The sequence below is a fragment of the Temnothorax nylanderi genome, unplaced genomic scaffold, assembly GCF_030848795.1.
Source record: "Temnothorax nylanderi isolate EJ_2023f unplaced genomic scaffold, tnyl_v1.0 TNYL_tig0013_pilon, whole genome shotgun sequence".
Classification (NCBI taxonomy): domain Eukaryota; kingdom Metazoa; phylum Arthropoda; class Insecta; order Hymenoptera; family Formicidae; genus Temnothorax; species Temnothorax nylanderi.
In genome coordinates, this window is record NW_027249075.1 from 362,166 (window position 1) to 380,740 (window position 18,575).

The 18,575-nt window shown below is 39.0% G+C and overlaps 2 protein-coding genes across 7 annotated transcripts; one reads left to right on the plus strand and one right to left on the minus strand.

Moving 5' to 3' along the window:
- Positions 1 to 122: 122 nt before the first annotated feature.
- Positions 123 to 12,460, plus strand: D4 (double PHD fingers d4). Of its 4 annotated transcripts, XM_071697666.1 has the most exons (10): positions 123 to 348; positions 432 to 541; positions 1,004 to 1,240; positions 1,381 to 1,586; positions 1,790 to 1,859; positions 3,562 to 3,717; positions 4,322 to 4,351; positions 5,493 to 5,927; positions 10,160 to 10,272; positions 10,630 to 12,460. In XM_071697666.1, exons 1-10 carry the CDS (start codon positions 257 to 259, stop codon positions 10,759 to 10,761), a joined length of 1,581 nt encoding a protein of 526 aa, XP_071553767.1. In that variant the 5' UTR covers positions 123 to 256; the 3' UTR covers positions 10,762 to 12,460. The 4 variants fall into 4 exon arrangements, with proteins under 4 accessions (XP_071553767.1, XP_071553768.1, XP_071553770.1 ...); XM_071697667.1 differs by lacking the exon at positions 4,322 to 4,351 and having other exon boundaries at positions 124 to 348; XM_071697669.1 differs by lacking the exons at positions 10,160 to 10,272; positions 10,630 to 12,460 and adding an exon at positions 6,512 to 9,831 and having other exon boundaries at positions 124 to 348.
- Iyd (Iodotyrosine deiodinase) lies at positions 12,237 to 18,557 on the minus strand. 3 transcript variants are annotated; one of them, XM_071697672.1, is made up of 6 exons: positions 17,343 to 17,855; positions 17,097 to 17,263; positions 14,763 to 14,935; positions 13,720 to 13,926; positions 13,078 to 13,394; positions 12,237 to 12,788 (listed from the first exon to the last, which is right to left on the minus strand). In XM_071697672.1, the coding sequence occupies exons 4-6, from the start codon at positions 13,922 to 13,924 to the stop codon at positions 12,603 to 12,605; spliced, it is 708 nt and encodes a 235-aa protein (XP_071553773.1). In that variant the 5' UTR covers positions 13,925 to 13,926; positions 14,763 to 14,935; positions 17,097 to 17,263; positions 17,343 to 17,855; the 3' UTR covers positions 12,237 to 12,602. The 3 variants fall into 3 exon arrangements, with proteins under 3 accessions (XP_071553773.1, XP_071553771.1, XP_071553772.1); XM_071697670.1 differs by having other exon boundaries at positions 14,626 to 14,935; XM_071697671.1 differs by lacking the exons at positions 17,097 to 17,263; positions 17,343 to 17,855 and adding an exon at positions 18,421 to 18,557 and having other exon boundaries at positions 14,626 to 14,935.
- Between the last annotated feature and the right edge of the window lie 18 nt (positions 18,558 to 18,575).

Genomic DNA, 18,575 nt, shown 5'->3' on the forward strand with positions numbered 1-18,575 from the left:
AGCGCGATAATAATTCTACGCATCGTCAGTAACGTTTATCGCCAATATCATTCGCGTCGTTATTGAGAGATATATTTTCGCCGCCTCGTGTATCGCGCGGTGCGACGTTTGACCGCCGCGGTGCTCCACTTCCGGGAAGAAACCGGAGCGGAGCGGCGCTACTGCGCTGGACACGGCGTCGTGGAACGGAACGTAGCGTAGCGGGACTCGAACGCGCGAGCGACGGGGGACGTGGGGACGCGAGAACTGTCCGAAGATGACGACGGTGGCGATCTCGCCAGCCATGGCTCACACCAACAGCGGAATGATACAAGTCGTGAACGAGAGTAATCTGAGCAAGATCGAGAGGTGCGTATTTCCCCCGCCGTGTCAGGTCCCCCCCCGCCGCGGTTTATCCGGCCGAGAGATAACTCTATCGATCCGCTTTGCAGCTTCCTCAACGACACGGCTTACAGAGAGGCCATTGAGAACTCCTCCAATTACAATAGCCGACTATGCCGGGAACGACGTCTTCGCATGCCCTTCCTCGACTCGCAGACCGGTAAGATTCCGAGCCCGTTTACACCGTTTACACGACTGTTGTAGAATAAATCAAACAATCGGCTAATTAACGACAGTGCTCTGGTATTGATTTTCAGTCAGACTCATTGTAAACGTCGCTATCTAAAAAAAATGAAATTGTCAATGTCAACTATATTATGTAAAGGCTTGCTTTAGAAAAAATAATATTGATTTTTTAATTACCACATCGAGTATCTCTTATACTTAATTGGATAATGAAGTGTATCGATTCGTAGTTTAGTTAACCGAGCAATACAATGATATTTTGTAAATATAGAAAGAAAATTTGTTAACCTAATTTATATTAATTAGTACCAATTAATTTTATATTTCAGTAGTTACATTAATTGCAATATATTAATTATAATTAAGATTACTGTGAGAACTTATCGATATGATTTTGTCTTTAAACAATAGTACAAGAGCTTGTTTGAAATCGCAGGTGTTGCGCAAAATCACTCTGCACTTTTTATGTCCTCGAGAGAAAGATTACCTGGCTTATTGCACGGCCAGATTTATACTTATCCAAGCAAACGATGGCGAAAGAAACGCCGGCAATATTTAATGCATTATCTACATCCAAAACGAGGACCAAGGGGAGATACGGAAGATGGAACGGAAGGGGTGGAAACTATTACGCATGTAAATGACGATAGCAAAGATTCGGTAGCACTTAAAGGTACATAAAATTAATCGTCAAATTATTGTATATAAATTGATTTATCGATATCAAAATTATTTTACTTGGACATCTTTTTCAATTATTTTACTTAGACCGGTCTTAATATTTCATGTAAATGAAAAATTGAATGCTTTCAGACGAACACAGTAAAGACGCTTGGTATTATGATGAGCAAGACATGTTAGATATGGATGCCTATGACGAACCTGATCCTGATAGCGACTATGATTACGAGGAAAGTTATAGCAGTAAACGAAAACGCAGAAAAACTCGTGGAGGTGGTCATCATCCTGCTCGTAGTCATCCACCTTCCACAGATACTCCGGGCGGTAAACGTACAAAAGTAAGTCATAAGGCAAATATAAATAGATAATAGATACTTTAAATGTAAAATATCAATATAATATAATCCATATATTTGTACCGATTTATTATATTGTAAATATATATTTTTTAAGGCAAATTATATTTATACAAATTACTCTACGTGAATCTTGTGATCAGTCTGTAGATGTGATTTTAATAATGTGATTTTATTTAACGCAGGGTGGTGGCCGTGGACGTAAAAAGACCAACTACGACTCTGTTGACTCTGATAAACCGTTCGTTTGTGACCGTAAGTTTAATCATAGATACAACTACAAATGACCATTCTTCCTGTTATTAGTTTATTATAAATATTATCGTTATTATTGTTTTGACGTTTATTATTTTAAATAAGTTATAAACAAATGAATAGATTTTTTTCCGTTAAAAAATTTGTTAATTTTGTTCACCTACATTCATATCAATATATATTACAACTTGATTATGGTATATAAAATATGATGGAAGATTGAAATAAATTGTTAAATTGTTAAATTAATTGCAGTTGAATATATGGTAATATATAGTTGAATAATCTTACGCAATATGGTAGTCCAGGCAATGGTAACTCAAATACGTAACAAACTATATGTAATGCGGGAAGGTGCTTTCTAGTCTTATTTTCTCATTATCGCGATGACTTAATCTTGTTTGTTCAGAGAGATTGATTAATCATATAATAGTCGGTATTTTTTTTCCAAATTTAAATACCAACATATACAAAAATTTAAATACAAAGGTTTTATTATGCGAGAAATATATTTCATTATTTTAATTTGTTTTTTACTTGAGTATGGGCAGTCATGGTATGATTCTGAGTGCAAGGCAGAGACTAGTCGTACGTTCCAAATATCCAAAACTTTGTGCATAAATAGTATACGCTTTTTATATGTCTATGCTCTTGATTGTTTCTCTACATTTACTAATCGGCTTAAAAATAATTAAAGGATGGATATATAATTAAAATGTTCCGTGCAGACAGCTTATAACTATTATTATATTAAAATCAAAGATTTATCATATCGCAGTTTAATTAAACTAACATTTTGTCATTCAACTTAACTATATTTCACTTTGATTAAAAGATGAATTACTAACATACGGTATTATTATGCCAATCAAAAGCTTGAATTTCATTCGGTACTTTATAATCATCACGTAACATTTAAATTCAAACAGTAAAATTTTTGAATCTCGAGTCACTAACTCTTTTGTAAAGACATGTGAGAATTGCCTTACATATTTTTCTTAGAGAGCTCGCTTATATACTCATTATGCACAAATTTATTGGAATTCGATTGTATTTAGCATAAGTAAACAAGAGAAAAAGATATAAAAAGAGAATTAAAATAACTCTTTGAACAATCTCGTTATTATCTGGAAGGAGTATAATAGTCATTACTAATTTGGTCAAACTTTTCCAAACACAAAGTCTATGAATTAACTCGAATGTGCCTGCAATCTGTTTACTTCTTGAAACCACTCCTGTTAGACTAGCAGATAATCTAAAGACATTTGGTCTGGTTATACTAAGCTCGTGTTAGAGACACAATTTTAATGGAGCATTGAACTTATTCTCGTTGACAGTCGAGCTAAATGTCACCGGCCCAAATATCTTCGGACTAGCTCTACCTGCAATAATAACAGAGCAAGAATGTACTGGCTCACACTGTAGCGAGCTCATTCTGTAGGAGTACAAGCATCAAGCCTTGCATCGTATTAGTTTTGCTTCTTGGGCTGGAACTCCTTCACTGCTTGTCCACATATAGACTCGTAGGTGGATAGGGATGTGTACTGGTGCGGAAGGTGTGCAAATGCTATCCCTGACCCCGCCCTGTCAGCTTTACTGTCCCGTACTACCTCCCTTGATCGTCCGTTAAACGAAAGGTCTGTCTTATCATTGGACGTTGCATTGGATGGATTGCGGGAAAACAGTATTTGCACTTTTGCAGTATGCAGCGCACGGTATAAGACCAGACCCGGTCTGGTCTACCATTACGGTCATTCCCACTCTACTTCCTCCGGTGATCCTGCTAAGGAACTAAGTCCCAGTCCTGCCGAAGTTGAACCTAGGAGTGTTGCAGACACCGCTGCTTCGAACCAGCCAGGTTGGAGCCAAAATCAGCTCAGTTTTCTCACTTTCCTTTAAGTCCGCGTTTCTTACCCCTGATTCAGCCTCTGCCTCCCCCTTCCCGCTGCCTCCTTCCCCATTTGCCATTATCTTCATTCTTGTCCCGATCACGCAACTACTCATCCGAGAACTTATCCCAATATAACAATTTATAATATATATATAGATTTTTTTTACATGTACTGCAAATGTGTGTGCATGCATTGCAAATAAGATATCATGACGTTTCTTCTCTAATTTTTAAATTTTTCTATTTCGAAATATGTATGTATTGAATTTATACTTTCTTGCGATGTTCGATTACATATTATGTGTCAAGCTATCTATACATATATGTCATACGGATATAAATAATATTCAAGCCAGTATGATATAAGCGATTTTATTTTGCATTTTATAATTAAATATTTGCGTATATCTTCTTTATTTGTGTACATATAGGATACATTTTACATATCAAAATGGGAATGTTTTAATGAATAAGAAAGCGATAATTATTTGTGCTGCATGTATTTTGCAGTAGCATGCTTCTAAACAATATTATAGCGAAATGTTTTATTTTTTTTTTTTATATACATAAGAGAGAGGAAAAAGATCATCAAGTCCTGTAGGTTGGTATTTTTCGGTGCGATTATGACGTCGTGGCTCTTGAGCGTTTTGTATGTGTGTATGCGTGTTCCTTTTTCATTCTCTTCTTTTCGTTTTATCAGTAGCTCTTTTTGTAATCCCTCTTCGGCATGATTATAGTTTTTACGAATGAGCCTAACAAGTGTAAGAGTTCTTCTTTTCTTTGCTATTTTGACGCTTGTATTACTCCTAGAGCGATTTTGGCTTCGATTCTCCTATTAATGAATGTTGAGGCTTCGTTGAAAATCAAATACCTATTTATATCTTTGAAATTACCTGTAGCTCGAATACGTTTGAAAAGCCGTTTGTTTGTATCTGTCTGTACTTGGAATCGATATATATATATATTTCGTCGTTATATATCTTGGATTTTGCTGCTGGTGATGGAATGTACTGATTGACATATGCACTTTGTTATACTTACATATAATCAGATTTGTTTTCTTTGTTGTAACAGTCGGTTGAGTCTTGTGAAGTTTAGAATAATTGATTCCGTTATATGAAGAATGCGATAAGACAAAATTAATAGGCATTACAGACTGTTTATGTACACATCGCATACGTATGTGTACATAAACAGGTTGTATAGCAATTACTTTGACATTATACAGAGTGTCCCGATTGCAATCGTTACTCTCGATTTCTCTTTTGCGACTTTTTGATTTTTTATATTACAACAGTATTAGTGATAACTGTGTGAGATTATCAAATTAAAATTGACACAGAGTCTACAATTTGTAACTTTAGTTTTTTCCAAGATTATCGTAATCATTCTTCTGATTTCTATCTTTGCCCCTTTTATTGCGAAACGCGCGACAACCGATCTGGGGACTCTCTGTATACATTCAGATGAATTCATCGAGTCGCCTCGGACTCTATTTCGGGGATCTCTATTTCCCAGTCCTCGCAAAGATATGCTTCGACATAACCGAATCGATTATGAATAAAAAAAAAAAGAGAGAAAGAGAGAGAGAAAAAGAGAGCAAGCTAGAGCGAGAGCGAGAGAGAGTGAGAAAGAGTCGACTATGAATTTGTCTATTGTCTCTATTATATAAAGCCGGTGTGCATGGTCATCAGCTTGTGACGGCAAAGCGCAACTGGGTATGTTGATCGGTTTGTGATCAGGTGGTACACGTCGGGGTCGTCAGAACGCTACCTCCTCGAATACCTCGAGTCCCTCCCCGGCGGCGCCTACCGCCGCACCCACTGCGGGAACGGCGGGATCGCAGCCGCAGCAATCGCAGCAGCAGCTGCAATCGGCCGTGCAGGCGCCCGTCGCCCCGGCGTCACCCACCGTCCCGGCGACCAAGGAAGATCATCTGCCGGCGGCGTCCTCGCCCGGCGGCACCGCCGTCTCCACGCTGCCGTCCGCGGAGACCGCGGGCGCGACCGGCGGCCCGCCCACCCCCGGGGGACCGACCGCGGAGAAGAAGCCTGGCGGCAAGTCGTCCGCGGCCCAGCCGTCCCCGTACTGCGACTTTTGCCTGGGTGACGCGCGCGAGAACAAGAAGACCGGCGGTTCCGAGGAGCTGGTGTCGTGCAGCGATTGCGGCCGCTCAGGTAAGCCAGAGGAAAAGATCAAGCGCAAGTACACCCGGCGAACGAATCACAATTAACTCGCACTGTCGCCGGCGTGCGACGACGACGACGATGATGACTACGACGACGATGACGACGACCACGACGACGACCACGACGACTACGACTACGACTACGACGACGACGACGACGATGGTAATCACGTAGTCACATGTATTCATTGAAATCGATATATTCCGAATTGGCGGTGAGAGTCGTACATTTCTACGAACGACGGTTCTATTTTCTACGTCTCTTTGCGAAATTATTAAGAACGCACACTGCGTTCTTGTGCATACACATAGCCAAATACAACTCAAAAAAGAAGAAGGAGGAAAGAGAGAAGGAATCGGCTTGTTGCAATATCTTGCGTACGCTTCCTCGCGACACGCGCGAACGTGCGAGGTGATCAGCAGCTTATTTACGGGATGATATATGACTTGGAGATCATTTAACGACGCGATGGTTACGGAGAATATTGGGTATATATATGTATATATATTATATATATATATATATATACGTGTTTTATGCTATATGTAATCGTTTATACTTCCATGTTTCAGATGTTAATATCGTGAAAGACATTAAGTAATTCGTTAATTTTACGAGCAAGCAAGCAAGCGTACGTGCCCTTCCTTACGCAAAGAGGACCTCGCTGTTTTCCATTCGTATATATTCCAAAACGTACCTACAATTGTTAAACGCGCAATCGAGATGTTTATCCGTTACATTTGTACAATCTCTCTTCTTTACCGTTTCGTTAAATGCGTTAATCACGAACGAGCACGTACAAGATGTACGTGTAGCCGTTAAAAGTGTGAGATATCCATTATCGGCTTTTTGTAGATCCATGCTCTTCAATACGCCCTAGGTTTACCGAGATAATAGGAATGACTTTTTGAGTTGTATAAGGTTACAGTTGTCGCGTGACGCGTCTTGTCACTGCCGCCAAGGGTAGTAGAAAAGAAACCATTGCTGTTGCAAATGGGTGCAATAATTAAGGAAGGAAGGAAAGAAGGCATTCAATTATCTGCACAGTGTAGGATCAAACGGTTACGAGCTTTACATACACTAGTCAAAGGCGAGGAATACAAAACATCGTTTTGTCAATGGTGCAACTTGTCGCATCTGAGTAATAGGAATTTTCAGGAATTCCTTTACTACGCGAATTTGCTGTGATTTATAGTATCTCAATGATTAGTTTCTAAGATATTGAATCGGTAATGCGTAATAATTACGAGGAAACAAAAAAAAAGTCTTCGTCAGTCTGAGAGAAGTCAAATTTTCGTCGTGTGTGTGTATGCGTGATTGGACGTCGAGTAGCAAAATCGACGATTCGTTTTGCTTTTACGCGGAATTGTACGCAAAAAATTTGTTGAAATTCCTGTTGCACAGTACCACCAGAGCACGTATTGCGGAGGATGTGTTTGTCTTCTGTTTGACAGTGTATCCCGATATTTTCGTTATTGTGTTAGAAATCAAAAGGGAAGGGAGGCGATGCACGGCGTGAGAAACGCACCGGCAGGTTTAGAAGAATTTTAGATGCAATATATATATATAGATATATATATATATATATATATATATATACTTTATATATCCAGCACAATCATGAGAATCGTTTTAATGAAAGCAACGTATTTATTGTAAGATACTGAGAGATGTTGATCGCGCGTCACTTCAATATTTCTACGTTTTCCCGAACGCTTGTAAATACTTTGGTGGCTTTGCGTTTGTTGGATATTATGAGGTTTTTTAGACGATGCGAGCTAAGAGCGCAGCGCCGAAAGTGGAATAACGAAAGAGGAGAGAGTGCAATTCTAAGGATCTCCGTACCTTCCGCGACTTTGGAAAAATTCCGAATAGAAAGATCGAATATATAACGACCGCAAGAGAATGATGTTTTTATCTATTGAATAATTTCGATTGGTACTTGTTTAACGACTCGTTTATGTGTTCATTACGTTTACTTTTACAATCGAAAAATCGCGTCTCTCAAAAGTGAAAAATCACGGAGGAATGAATTCACGGAAATGAGAGAGACGTTCGTTATAACGCCCAAGATAACGTTTTTTACACGGTGCGCGCGCCGCGTAAAAATCTTTCGTTCGAATAGCAGAGCTGTGTACTTTGAGTAACAATTTGTCTCTCAGACAATCCTCGTTATCTCTTAGACAAGTTATTACTCGAGAGACCTCATTTTACGTCCTCACATTAGCGAGTTACTAGATTATTAATGTTTCGTCACGTGAACCGCTACATGTGAGATGGTAATTTAAGGTAGTGAATTTATTTACGTGGATTTTAATTAACACATGTATAACAGAGTGCTCGATGTGGTCGCGATGATGTATTATCAGATTTCGTTATAAAGATTTAGGAAAAAGGAAAAAAGAGGAAAAAACGCGATCGCGCGCGTTCTTGTTTAATCAGAACTGCTCGTTGATTTCTTTCTAATGTGTCTCACATTCCATTGTATCTGCCGCCTCTTAATTACCTTTAGTTGTGGGCATTAGCTTCTCCGACCTAATGTAGTATAACCGCTCCTTGCTATTACCGTTATTTGTAATGACGCAATATATTTATTACATATTTAACAAGCAAGACGAAGATTATGGGATAAAGCTTACATTTTATAGATTTCCATAAATGGAATTCTTTTCACTACCGACCGTTTTTAGTTAGGCTTCCTTTCTCTGACAATTGCGTCACAAACAAAACGTCGTGACTAATATTCTTCTTGTAGAAATCTGACATAGCTTAGTTTTGTACAAGCTTTGATACTCGTACAAATATCATTTTGACTAGGGACAAACAGGATACCGTGTATGAAATTTAATGTAATACCTTATGAGTTTTTCAGGCGTGAAGAACGCGAGAACGGCGTTAAAAAAACTAGCTTCGAAAACTAGACTCGAATTATTTTATACATTTTTTCACTGATTATGATATAAGTATGTCGCAGTTTTTACACGTCGCTTATTTTACACTCATACGCCACACAAGTTGTAACGTCTCGTACAACATTTTACTTCCTACTCGCGTATAGACGCGTGTATACGCTGTCCTTTTTTATACAAAATGTATTTTACTTCTGGAGTATTTGGAAATGATTTTACAGCCGTGAAACCAGCCGTCTTCTTTAATCGTAGAGCTTCGTGTTACAGAGTACTTTCTAATATACCATATATTATGTAACTCGAATGTAGAAGGCTATCGACAGAGATACGTTACAGCTTCTTTACATATAGCATATGATACAACGTAGGATATTCTATTATTTAACATGGTATAGCTAAATATGGCAGACTTAGAGGATACTACGTTTTAGTTTTCTTGTATAAATTGATATTATATTATCCTTAGATTGTCGTAAGAAAAACTCACATGGTATAAAAAACAATGGAAGCATGCAGATATATAGTTCCTCCTTGTTATATATAAAATTGAAGATTTGTTATTAGGCAGTTTTAATTAAGCAATACCCAATGAGGCTTATAAATATAGTATTTAAGTCACACTAGTTATATATAAATATATATATGGCTTCATATATATATAATATATATAAAGAATGTGATACGTTATATGAGTTGCGTGTTGTGTGCATGACAATGAGAGAAAGAGAGAATTTACGAGAAAGCGCGAGAGTGTGAGAGAGCGAGAAAGAGAGAAAGAGAAAGAGAGAAAAGGAGCGAGGGAGAGTGTGCATCTGCGACGTTTATATTGTGCTGCGCAAGAAAGAACGTGAACTATTCCAAGGTACGCCCTGCTATTACTTACCACCTATTATTCCAAATAATAACAGTATGTTCAAAATGCAACATCAAAAAAAAAAAAAGGAAATTACAAATATCATGAAATAAAATATTCTGTGCGGAAACATGAGGACGTATCATTATTCCGGACGTTTTTAGTGCTGAGGAAAGGTGAAAGACATCCTAGAGTCGTATCTTTTTTTGTGGACCAGATTTGTCATTGGCTCTCTTTCTCACTTGTGTAAAAATTCGATTTGCGATGAGAAAGCATCGAAAAAAAAAAGTAGATGATTTACGGGAGAAAAAAATAAATAAGTAAAATGAATAGCTTGGAGTTCACTGTTCTTCGGCACAAGATAACTGTCCTGGCACCTTTCTACTCGCATCCCACGACCGATCTCCTCGTTCCGTCCCAAATGCGTGTTCCTTGACGTGCGTACGTTCTTGTTATAGGGCATCCAACTTGTTTGCAATTCACTGCAAACATGATCGTTTCTGTTCGCAAGTACAGGTGGCAGTGTATCGAATGCAAATGTTGCTCTATTTGCGGCACCTCGGACAACGATGTAAGTATATACATATATATCCCGCAATCTCTCTTTCGCGGAACTCGTAAAGCAATGACTTTATCACGCCCGGTAATGGAGGCGCGCGCGAACGAACGGCACGATATCTATTTCGATCTTGATCGTGAGAGGATCGGAGAGTCTCTTTTCTTCGCATTGTCATTTCGCGTCTCGTTTTCTTAAGCAATCGCATCTCCTCTCATAAATAATTCTGACGTTTATTCATGGATTGACGCGCTGTCGGACGAGTATTTGTTGGTATTAACGAAAACCCCGGTGAAAATAAATGTAGTAGCATTACGCGCTTCATACGACCATAGATTCACCTGATATTAACGGTTTGGCGAACTGAAATAGGATCAGTTGCTGTTCTGTGACGACTGTGATCGTGGCTACCACATGTATTGTCTGTCTCCGGCTCTTGCATCACCTCCCGAGGGCTCCTGGTCTTGCCGCCTATGCATAGCCGAATTTCATCACCGTGATTAAGTCCACTTTCATAGATAAGTCACGGAGCTGTATCCGTCGCGCTGTGGTATAGCGGTCATCTTATTAGGAGAATTAGGAGAGTATTCACGGGCTCACCACATGTAGTATTATATACGGCGTGTTGCGCGCAAATTTGTTCGAGAGGAAGAAAAAAGAAAAACCCAGTAAGGCAACTTCATCGATTACTATTTATTACGAAATTTGCATTGATCCATCGATTTCCCCCCCTCCCCCCCGTTAAATTATGTTAATGATAACGATAACGATAATAATAATTAGGAGGATACGTTTATATATAGCGTTACTACATTAGATATCTCAGGCACTGGTGATCTCAACGAGATAAAGATGTAAGGAAACACGTATTTATAATTTAACTGAGATAGCTTCTACGAATAGATGTATAAAGACACGTCGCAGTCCAACTGTTAGCAAGGTTCCATAAGCGGAACGGACAAAGAGATTACTAATTTTAAAGATAAAGACGGAGTTCGATTTACCGACGACGTTAGATTTTACATTCGTACTGAACAAAGTGTATTTTTTGCTCATTTTAGAAACTGACATATATATCTATATATACATATATATATATATGATATATACATATATACTATATATATATATGTATATATACTCTTTACAGCGATATTATTAATCTGAATGTGAACGAACGAATAGAGATTTAATTAAAGATCGCTAAATAGGACAATACTCTCCTAGTTCTAGATTCTGCTCTACTCTTAGTCAATGATATTTGAAATTCGGTTGCTTTCAGAACTTTTGCAATTGCTTAAATTTAATGAAAATTTGGCGATCTCGAGTTTTCACGGTAACTCTTAACTCCTCGCTATCGACCCGGTCCGGGCCCGGGTCTCATAGGAAAAAAGGAATTACGGAAAAAAAATTCATATTCTAGATCATGATATTAATAGTATTTGTTCCATGAATAGTGATAAATAGAATATTATCTGTTTCTCTGTATGTATCATGATACTAAAAGCTTTTACACATAGCTATTAGTAGCGGACATAGCTGTCATATACAGACTTGAAGTACTGGAGGAAAATTATATTCTACATGTTCTTCGTCATTTATAGCTCAGTATTTTTATATTTTATATATTAAATGTACTTAATTTAAGACGGCGCTGTGGGTGATATTTGGTATTCGTTGATTAATGTAAAACCTCATTTTTCAATTTCATCGATCTTACGACCGCCTAATTGTACTATCGTTAGATACACTTGAACTTCTCTCTATCGACTCACCCTTAAGTTCTTCTTTCCGACTTAGAGAGCGATGGATTTATATTTTATATCGCTTATTTTTAACATTATGTATATGCAAATTTGAAAATAAACATATTAGTTTATACAAACCGGATCATTAAGTTTAGAGCAGTCTTATTGCGTGCCATTGTATACTTTTTCGAGACTCTGTCTCTGCAGGAGAAAGAAATATAACAAACGACATAACTCACGAACAGGTGCTATATTTCAGGGATTAGGTTTTCTTTCGAATATTATCATTACTTTGTAATATTGGCAGCGATGTTTTTAAGCCAAGGGGCACTACGATTCTACGATTATAGTAAATAATTGCTATCCACAAAAAATGTAATGTAAGATATAAGGAAAAAAAGTTAGTAATCCGAAAAATATAACATTTTTTCATAAAAATAGCATTAACATAAATATATGTTGGACTATTTATTTCAGATATTCCCATTCTCGATTTCTTCATGCAAATGAACGTATAAAATATTCTAATTTTTTTTCTAGCGCAAGTGAGACAGTGAGATGCAAGTTAATCGCGTTTTATCTATCTTATTACTTCCGTTAATCGATCTCGACTAAGATCTCGGACAGATCTTTCCGCTGTAAATCAGGTATAGTGGCGTCTTTGGCTGGATAACCGACCGGCAGAAGTAACACGAGCTTCTCGTTGGCGGGACGTCCAAGGAGGCTGCGTATAGCCGGTCCACAGTTCATTGGCGTGGATGTAAGGGTCACCAATCCGGCGTACTGTGTTTATAAGAGTAATATGATAAATTAAATTAAATATAAATTCAATCATTAAGCAAGAAAAATATCGCGAGCAAAGTTCACGAGCTACACCCTCATTATGGGATGCTTCAAAATTTTGTAAACATATTCGTATATCAGGGATCATTTTTCGGATCGATACTTCTTTTTCTCTTGATAAATTAACTTATATATAGATACTATATTTTTCGTGAATTGTGTAAGAAAGACTCTTCGGAGCAAAAGATTTGAGATGCTAATATTCATCGCAGGAAGATATTAAAATCACCTGTATAGCGGTAATGAGAATTCCACATGCGATAGAAACACTCATTTCATGATAATAATGAATCTTTTTCTGTCCGTTTGGCAAAGTGCTGTAAGTTTGCTTGAACACAAGTATCAGGTATGGAACTGTGGTCAGATATTCCTTTATCCAATTTGTCCTTAATGGAGACAAGTCAGTCGTCCATTTTATACCCATCCTCTTCTTGTAATTGATTTCCTCCTCTTGCTCCACGATGTTTCTGATTTTCAATTTCGTTGTCGGATTAGATATCGCAACAAAGGTCCATGGCTCTGTATGCGCGCCGCTGGGAGCGGTACCTAAATAAAAAGAAACGTGAGTATGTAGCTTGGAAGATGCGAGCTTAAGTGGAACAGCGTCTTGGCTCAGCTTATTCTAAGCACTAGTCGCACTAACACTATAACTTCTCGGATCACCATCGACGGCATTAAATTTCAATTTCGGTATTTTAACGCATAACTTATCCTATGGATTGTTTTTTATTTATTTATACAATATCTGTTCACATCTTGAAAAAATCTGAAACGCTGAGTTATTTTCGAATCGTGCGGTGCTCTCCCGCGAGTACTCGAATCTTGAATCTTAGAAGAAATCTCTCACTTGGCAAGTGTCACCGAAGTGTACCTGCGGCCCTTATAATTTCACGGATAACTTCCCTCGGGACGGGATCCGCGCTGAAGAATCTCAAGGTCCGCCTCGCCGCAACTATTCGATAAAATTCTGACGCACGGGCTAATAACTCCTTTTCGGACTTCCGGACGTAGTGATACGGTATGTGCTTGAGATCGCGCGATAAAGCGGCCTCCACTTCACACGATGTTTTGTCCATTTCTGGAAAGAATTTATCTTATCAAAATATATTTTATCGAAGTATGTATCTTGGAATATAGTCTACGTATGAATTGACGATAAATCAGAAAAGAAAATGAAAGCTATTGCGTCCTTATGAAATACATAAAATTATTTCGGAATAATACGAAAGAATACGGATTTCTAACGACAAATCGTAAATTTGTTTAAACAAGGAATGAAGGGGGAAAGTAAATTGATCAATTTAATCATTTATATATTGCGACAAAAGTCGCGAAAAATTTCAACAAATGAACTGTTATAATCCTGATGAAAAAATAACGAACAAGTTATTTTGACTGCTTCGGTAGTGTTAACAAAATTTATAATTTCTGAACATGATATTTAACTTCGTAAAATTTACAATTGGCATATTGCTAAGTTTGCTAGTACTTTACTCTTCGTTTTTTTAATCATCCCGTGACCATTAACTTAATTGTCATCGTTACGTCGTTTCTTTGCAATCCGATACGCGAAGGTCTCTATCATTTACCATCAATAAAATGGCTAATTACACAGGCCCACAAAAAAAGAAAAGTTATTAAGATCTCGAGCGACAAGGCTCCGAATGAGATGTTTTCGTCGTTTTTACGCGTTTTTCTTTTCAAAATGAGGCGAATATGACCGACAATCACGCTCCACTCAACGTCTCGCACGTAGAATTATCCGCTGCGACATTACTTTCACTCGGGTCCGTGGATTCGTCAGATGCCGTGAATGCATACGTCCCACTTTGTGCGGTTCCCTTGGCTGGTCGTTCGAAGAACTTTTTAAACAAGATAAATGAGACGACGATAACGAGTATGTGATAGAAGTACTTGGTCGTGAAGGGTGCGTATTCGGCGAACATCTTTACGCACGATGAGGACAGTCTTTTCACAGTTTTCACTTGCTACTGGTCTCGCCACTATCGAACGGGGCGATCGTACTCGGCCAAGTGTCGATCAGATAACCCTGATCAAATGATGTCAATATCGGGCGTTCACCATCACTGAAAAACGTGAATGTGTACAGTTTAACTCAGATGCCCCTGGTGGAAAAATGTCTCAGAACTTTTTATATTATTAATTAGAATTTCTAGAAAATTTTTCAGACTTTCTTCGAATGCTCATAATTTTTCAGATTTAAAAAAAAACAGAAAATAATAGTAAAATATTTCAGATTTTTCCTGCCAACACATCTTTGTAGGAATCGAAATAAATATGAGAAAATTTGTGCAATTTATCAGAAATGTTCACATATAGATACTGAAATATTCCGAAAATTCTCGTCCAATTATTTCTAAAAGTATCTGAGAAATTTTATATTTTTTCAGGATTTTTTATAAGTCTCTCCATTCTTACAAAATTTCTGAAAAATAGGCATGTGAAATTTTTTCACCAGGGACAAGTCCATCAAGAAAAGACAGGAGGGTCTTTTTTTCTCTCTTTCCGCCCTTCGGTAATTAAAATTTTGTCAAGTAACTTAAGATCAATATTTGCCTTCGCGATTGTTATAAGATTCCGGGAGAAACAAATTATTTTTCTTAAATCGTAGACGATTGATACGCCCTTTCGTCATGCGAAGTTTTCTGATCTGAAATGCTGAACAAGTTTGTGCGATCCGACGATCATTTATGCTTCTCATTGTCAGACTGCAGGCTAAAAAGAGAAACGAACGATATCGCACTCATGGCGTGTGTTACTTTGCTGCTTTGAACGGCTCTGAGGTTCAACATTGTTACGAAATATTTATCGTGGCTTTGTTACGAAACTGCTGGCCAACGGGAGAGAGGATCTTGCCCCTCGTTTACTTTCGATATCTTGTTTGTCACTCCTAACGAAAATTCATAAACTTCGAAGGGACAAACAACTTCTCGCGTGTTTATAGGAGATCTTCGAAACGATGAGTTTTTCTTTTCATGTAATATCTTATATAAGCTACAAGATGATAGGTTCAAAAGCGTTTCTTTTTTAAGAAACAAAAGCAATGATTAACGAAGACCGCATTTAGTGTATATGGAAAAATTTACGTCAATTGGTGAAACGAGAAAGCCAGTCCGAACGACAAGATTCTATCCTGTTCCAGATCTCATATCTTATTAAATGATACTGTTCGTCTCTGTTTTCTTTTTGCTATCTATTACATATTTTATAATGTAACTCGGCGATTAACTGAGCGAAGAGAACGATCGAGAGCGATATAGCGCGAGTACTCGGATACTCGAATTTGACAGCGAGTTTGTGCCACTCCGTTTCAAAGATAAACTTCTGGTTTTCCGATTGTATTAGCCGTACGCCGTACCGTAAGCCGGCATTCATTCCGCCGACAGTTATCTCGGTTCGTTGAGATCTGGAGATCACCTAAAGCGCGTCTCGTTTGCATTTTAAACGCGTTTCCCCCTCGTTTACCAAATACGACGGCTGGGAATATAGTCGAAACCGAGAATTAGTTTTTGGAGACTCCTAATAGTTTTATACTCTCGCTCCATTTACGTATTACATAACTTCGTCCGGCAACGGGTCGATACTTGGGTTAAAACGAAAAGAGAACGGGGAAATACTAAATTAAGAAGTGTTCTCGCACAGGTTTTTTTTTATTATAACATACTAGCTTAACTACCTGGCCTGAGCTTCTTATATCCTGCAGTTTATTTATACTTCATTACACAATGCTTACTTGTATAATAATTAATATTAATTTCCGCTTTAATAATTTTTTTAAGTGCGTATTTTGTGTAAATATAATTTTCTATTGTCAGTTGGTGCATTTTTTTCATTTCAATATTTTTGTGGAATTTTTCAAGGATATATTTTTACATTAACTTTTTTGTCGAACACTTTTCATGTGCACTTTATTACGCAATGCTTACTTGTATAATAATGCACTAAACTTAAATTATCGCAAAGTATCAGTAGGTGAATGAAATCGGGAGTTCATGGTAACAAACTATATTTTCTACGGGGGTTTAGAGAGTAACTGTGCAAAATTTGATCTAGATCCGTCAAAGGGTTTAGAAGTTAATAGGCTGACATTTTACTTTGTATATATATATAGTTATACAGAATTTTTTGTTTTCCTATGTATGAAACTTCCGCAAGAAAGTTTGCTCGAGGCAGGATAACATTCTGTAATCCTGTTAAAAAGGGAAATATTTTTATCAATTCTTGCACCTCTTTTTCTTCTCGTTATTTTGGTGTTGACGATCAAGGAATTAATTATCCGACTTGTGGTGCCAATCTGACGGCGTATATTTTCTCGTTTTCTCTCTTGTTTTACGATCAACGTGATGAAACGCTCGCCGTGCTGACCTTGATTATCAATAAGGAAAAATCGATACCTAGAATTAACGAGAACGTAGTATACAATGCCCTCCTCTGAGGATGGAATCGCAGAAGATATCCCGGCTGCGTACTTACGGTCCTTTCGCGATCACGGCAAATAATATCGAAGGCTGCGTTCGACACTTCGGAACTGCTTCGTTTAAGATTCGTAAAAAAAAAGCAGCGGAGAGAGATAAGAAATCGCACGAAATCGTCGAGAGCAGGGCCGTGTCGAGCACTTCGGCGCGAGCAATCGATGAAAAAAGTAACTTCCAAAAACTCAATTATATTCTGCTCGACAAAATTACGTTCGTATTTAAATGCTCGTTCAACTACGCTACCACATCTTTCCCTTTGTCTTTTATTTCGTCGATTTCGACATCAAGTATCTACATGAACGGAACAGTTGGCTTGGAACATGGTTGCATCTATATCGCATCAGCCATCATACGAAATATATATCGAATGTTGCAACAGCGACAGTCGGAGACGTCGGAGTAGATTCCTCGTACTTTTGTTTAGCTCAGGATCGAGCCGCGATTTCAGTTGGACGTACACCACTGGGGACGCAACATTCGCCAAAAGGTACGGCATAAATGCATCTCGACCGTTATACGCCGCCGCGAGTGTACAAGCTCCGTCGAAACGATAACGGTATAACCTCGCGATAGGCGCGCATTTTATTGGACGCGTTTATACGTTTACGCACACGCGTTTCGATCGAGTCTCGCGCGCGCTTTCCGCGCGTCGAGCTCCGTAATCCGCCGTGACGGAACGTTCTCCAACGAGGAATCCGTTCGGGAATCGGGGGGCGCGAAACCGGGTTGACACGCGCCTGAGTGGTCAGCGCGCGGCCGGCGAATGAGCGGAGGCGCGCGGCGGCTGCGCGAGAGGCGCGGACTGCGCGGAGCGCGCAGTAGCGAAAACGTGCACGGGTCGGGGTTGGTCGGGGTCGTCCGGCGACACGACGACACACACGGCTGCGGGTCCGTCGTCCGCACCATTCGGGCGCGGCGAATCGGGCGGTCTGCGGTGGTGACCATGTAAAAAGGGCCGCGCCAGCGGCAGCGGCGGCGGCGCTAACTTGTGTGACTTTCCGCGAGGCGAGTTCTCCGTATATACGTGTGCGACGAGCGCGACGAGGCGCGCCGGTGCGCGCTCCGACTTGCAGTACCTGCTGCACCTTCTGCACGCGAAAAATCGGTGCTCTCGCTCCTCTACGCCGTATTATCGCGCACTTCGCACAAACAGGTACGTATATATATACGTACGTACGTCCGCGGGCACACACGCGCGCGAGACGGACACACGTGTGCGCGTACCGCGATA

Bases quoted from the DNA above. Each gene is read 5' to 3' on its own strand.
- D4 (XM_071697666.1), top strand. From the start codon at position 257: ATGACGACGGTGGCGATCTCGCCAGCCATGGCTCACACCAACAGCGGA. The intron at 349-431 runs GTGCGTATTTCC...TCCGCTTTGCAG, and splicing joins AATCTGAGCAAGATCGAGAG to CTTCCTCAACGACACGGCTT. The intron at 1,587-1,789 runs GTAAGTCATAAG...TATTTAACGCAG, and splicing joins CGGGCGGTAAACGTACAAAA to GGTGGTGGCCGTGGACGTAA.
- Iyd (XM_071697671.1), bottom strand. From the start codon at position 14,794: ATGTTCGCCGAATACGCACCCTTCACGACCAAGTACTTCTATCACATA. The intron at 13,927-14,625 runs GTAATGTCGCAG...AATTCTTTCCAG, and splicing joins ATCCACGGACCCGAGTGAAA to AAATGGACAAAACATCGTGT. The intron at 13,395-13,719 runs GTACACTTCGGT...CTTTTTATTTAG, and splicing joins TGAAATTATAAGGGCCGCAG to GTACCGCTCCCAGCGGCGCG.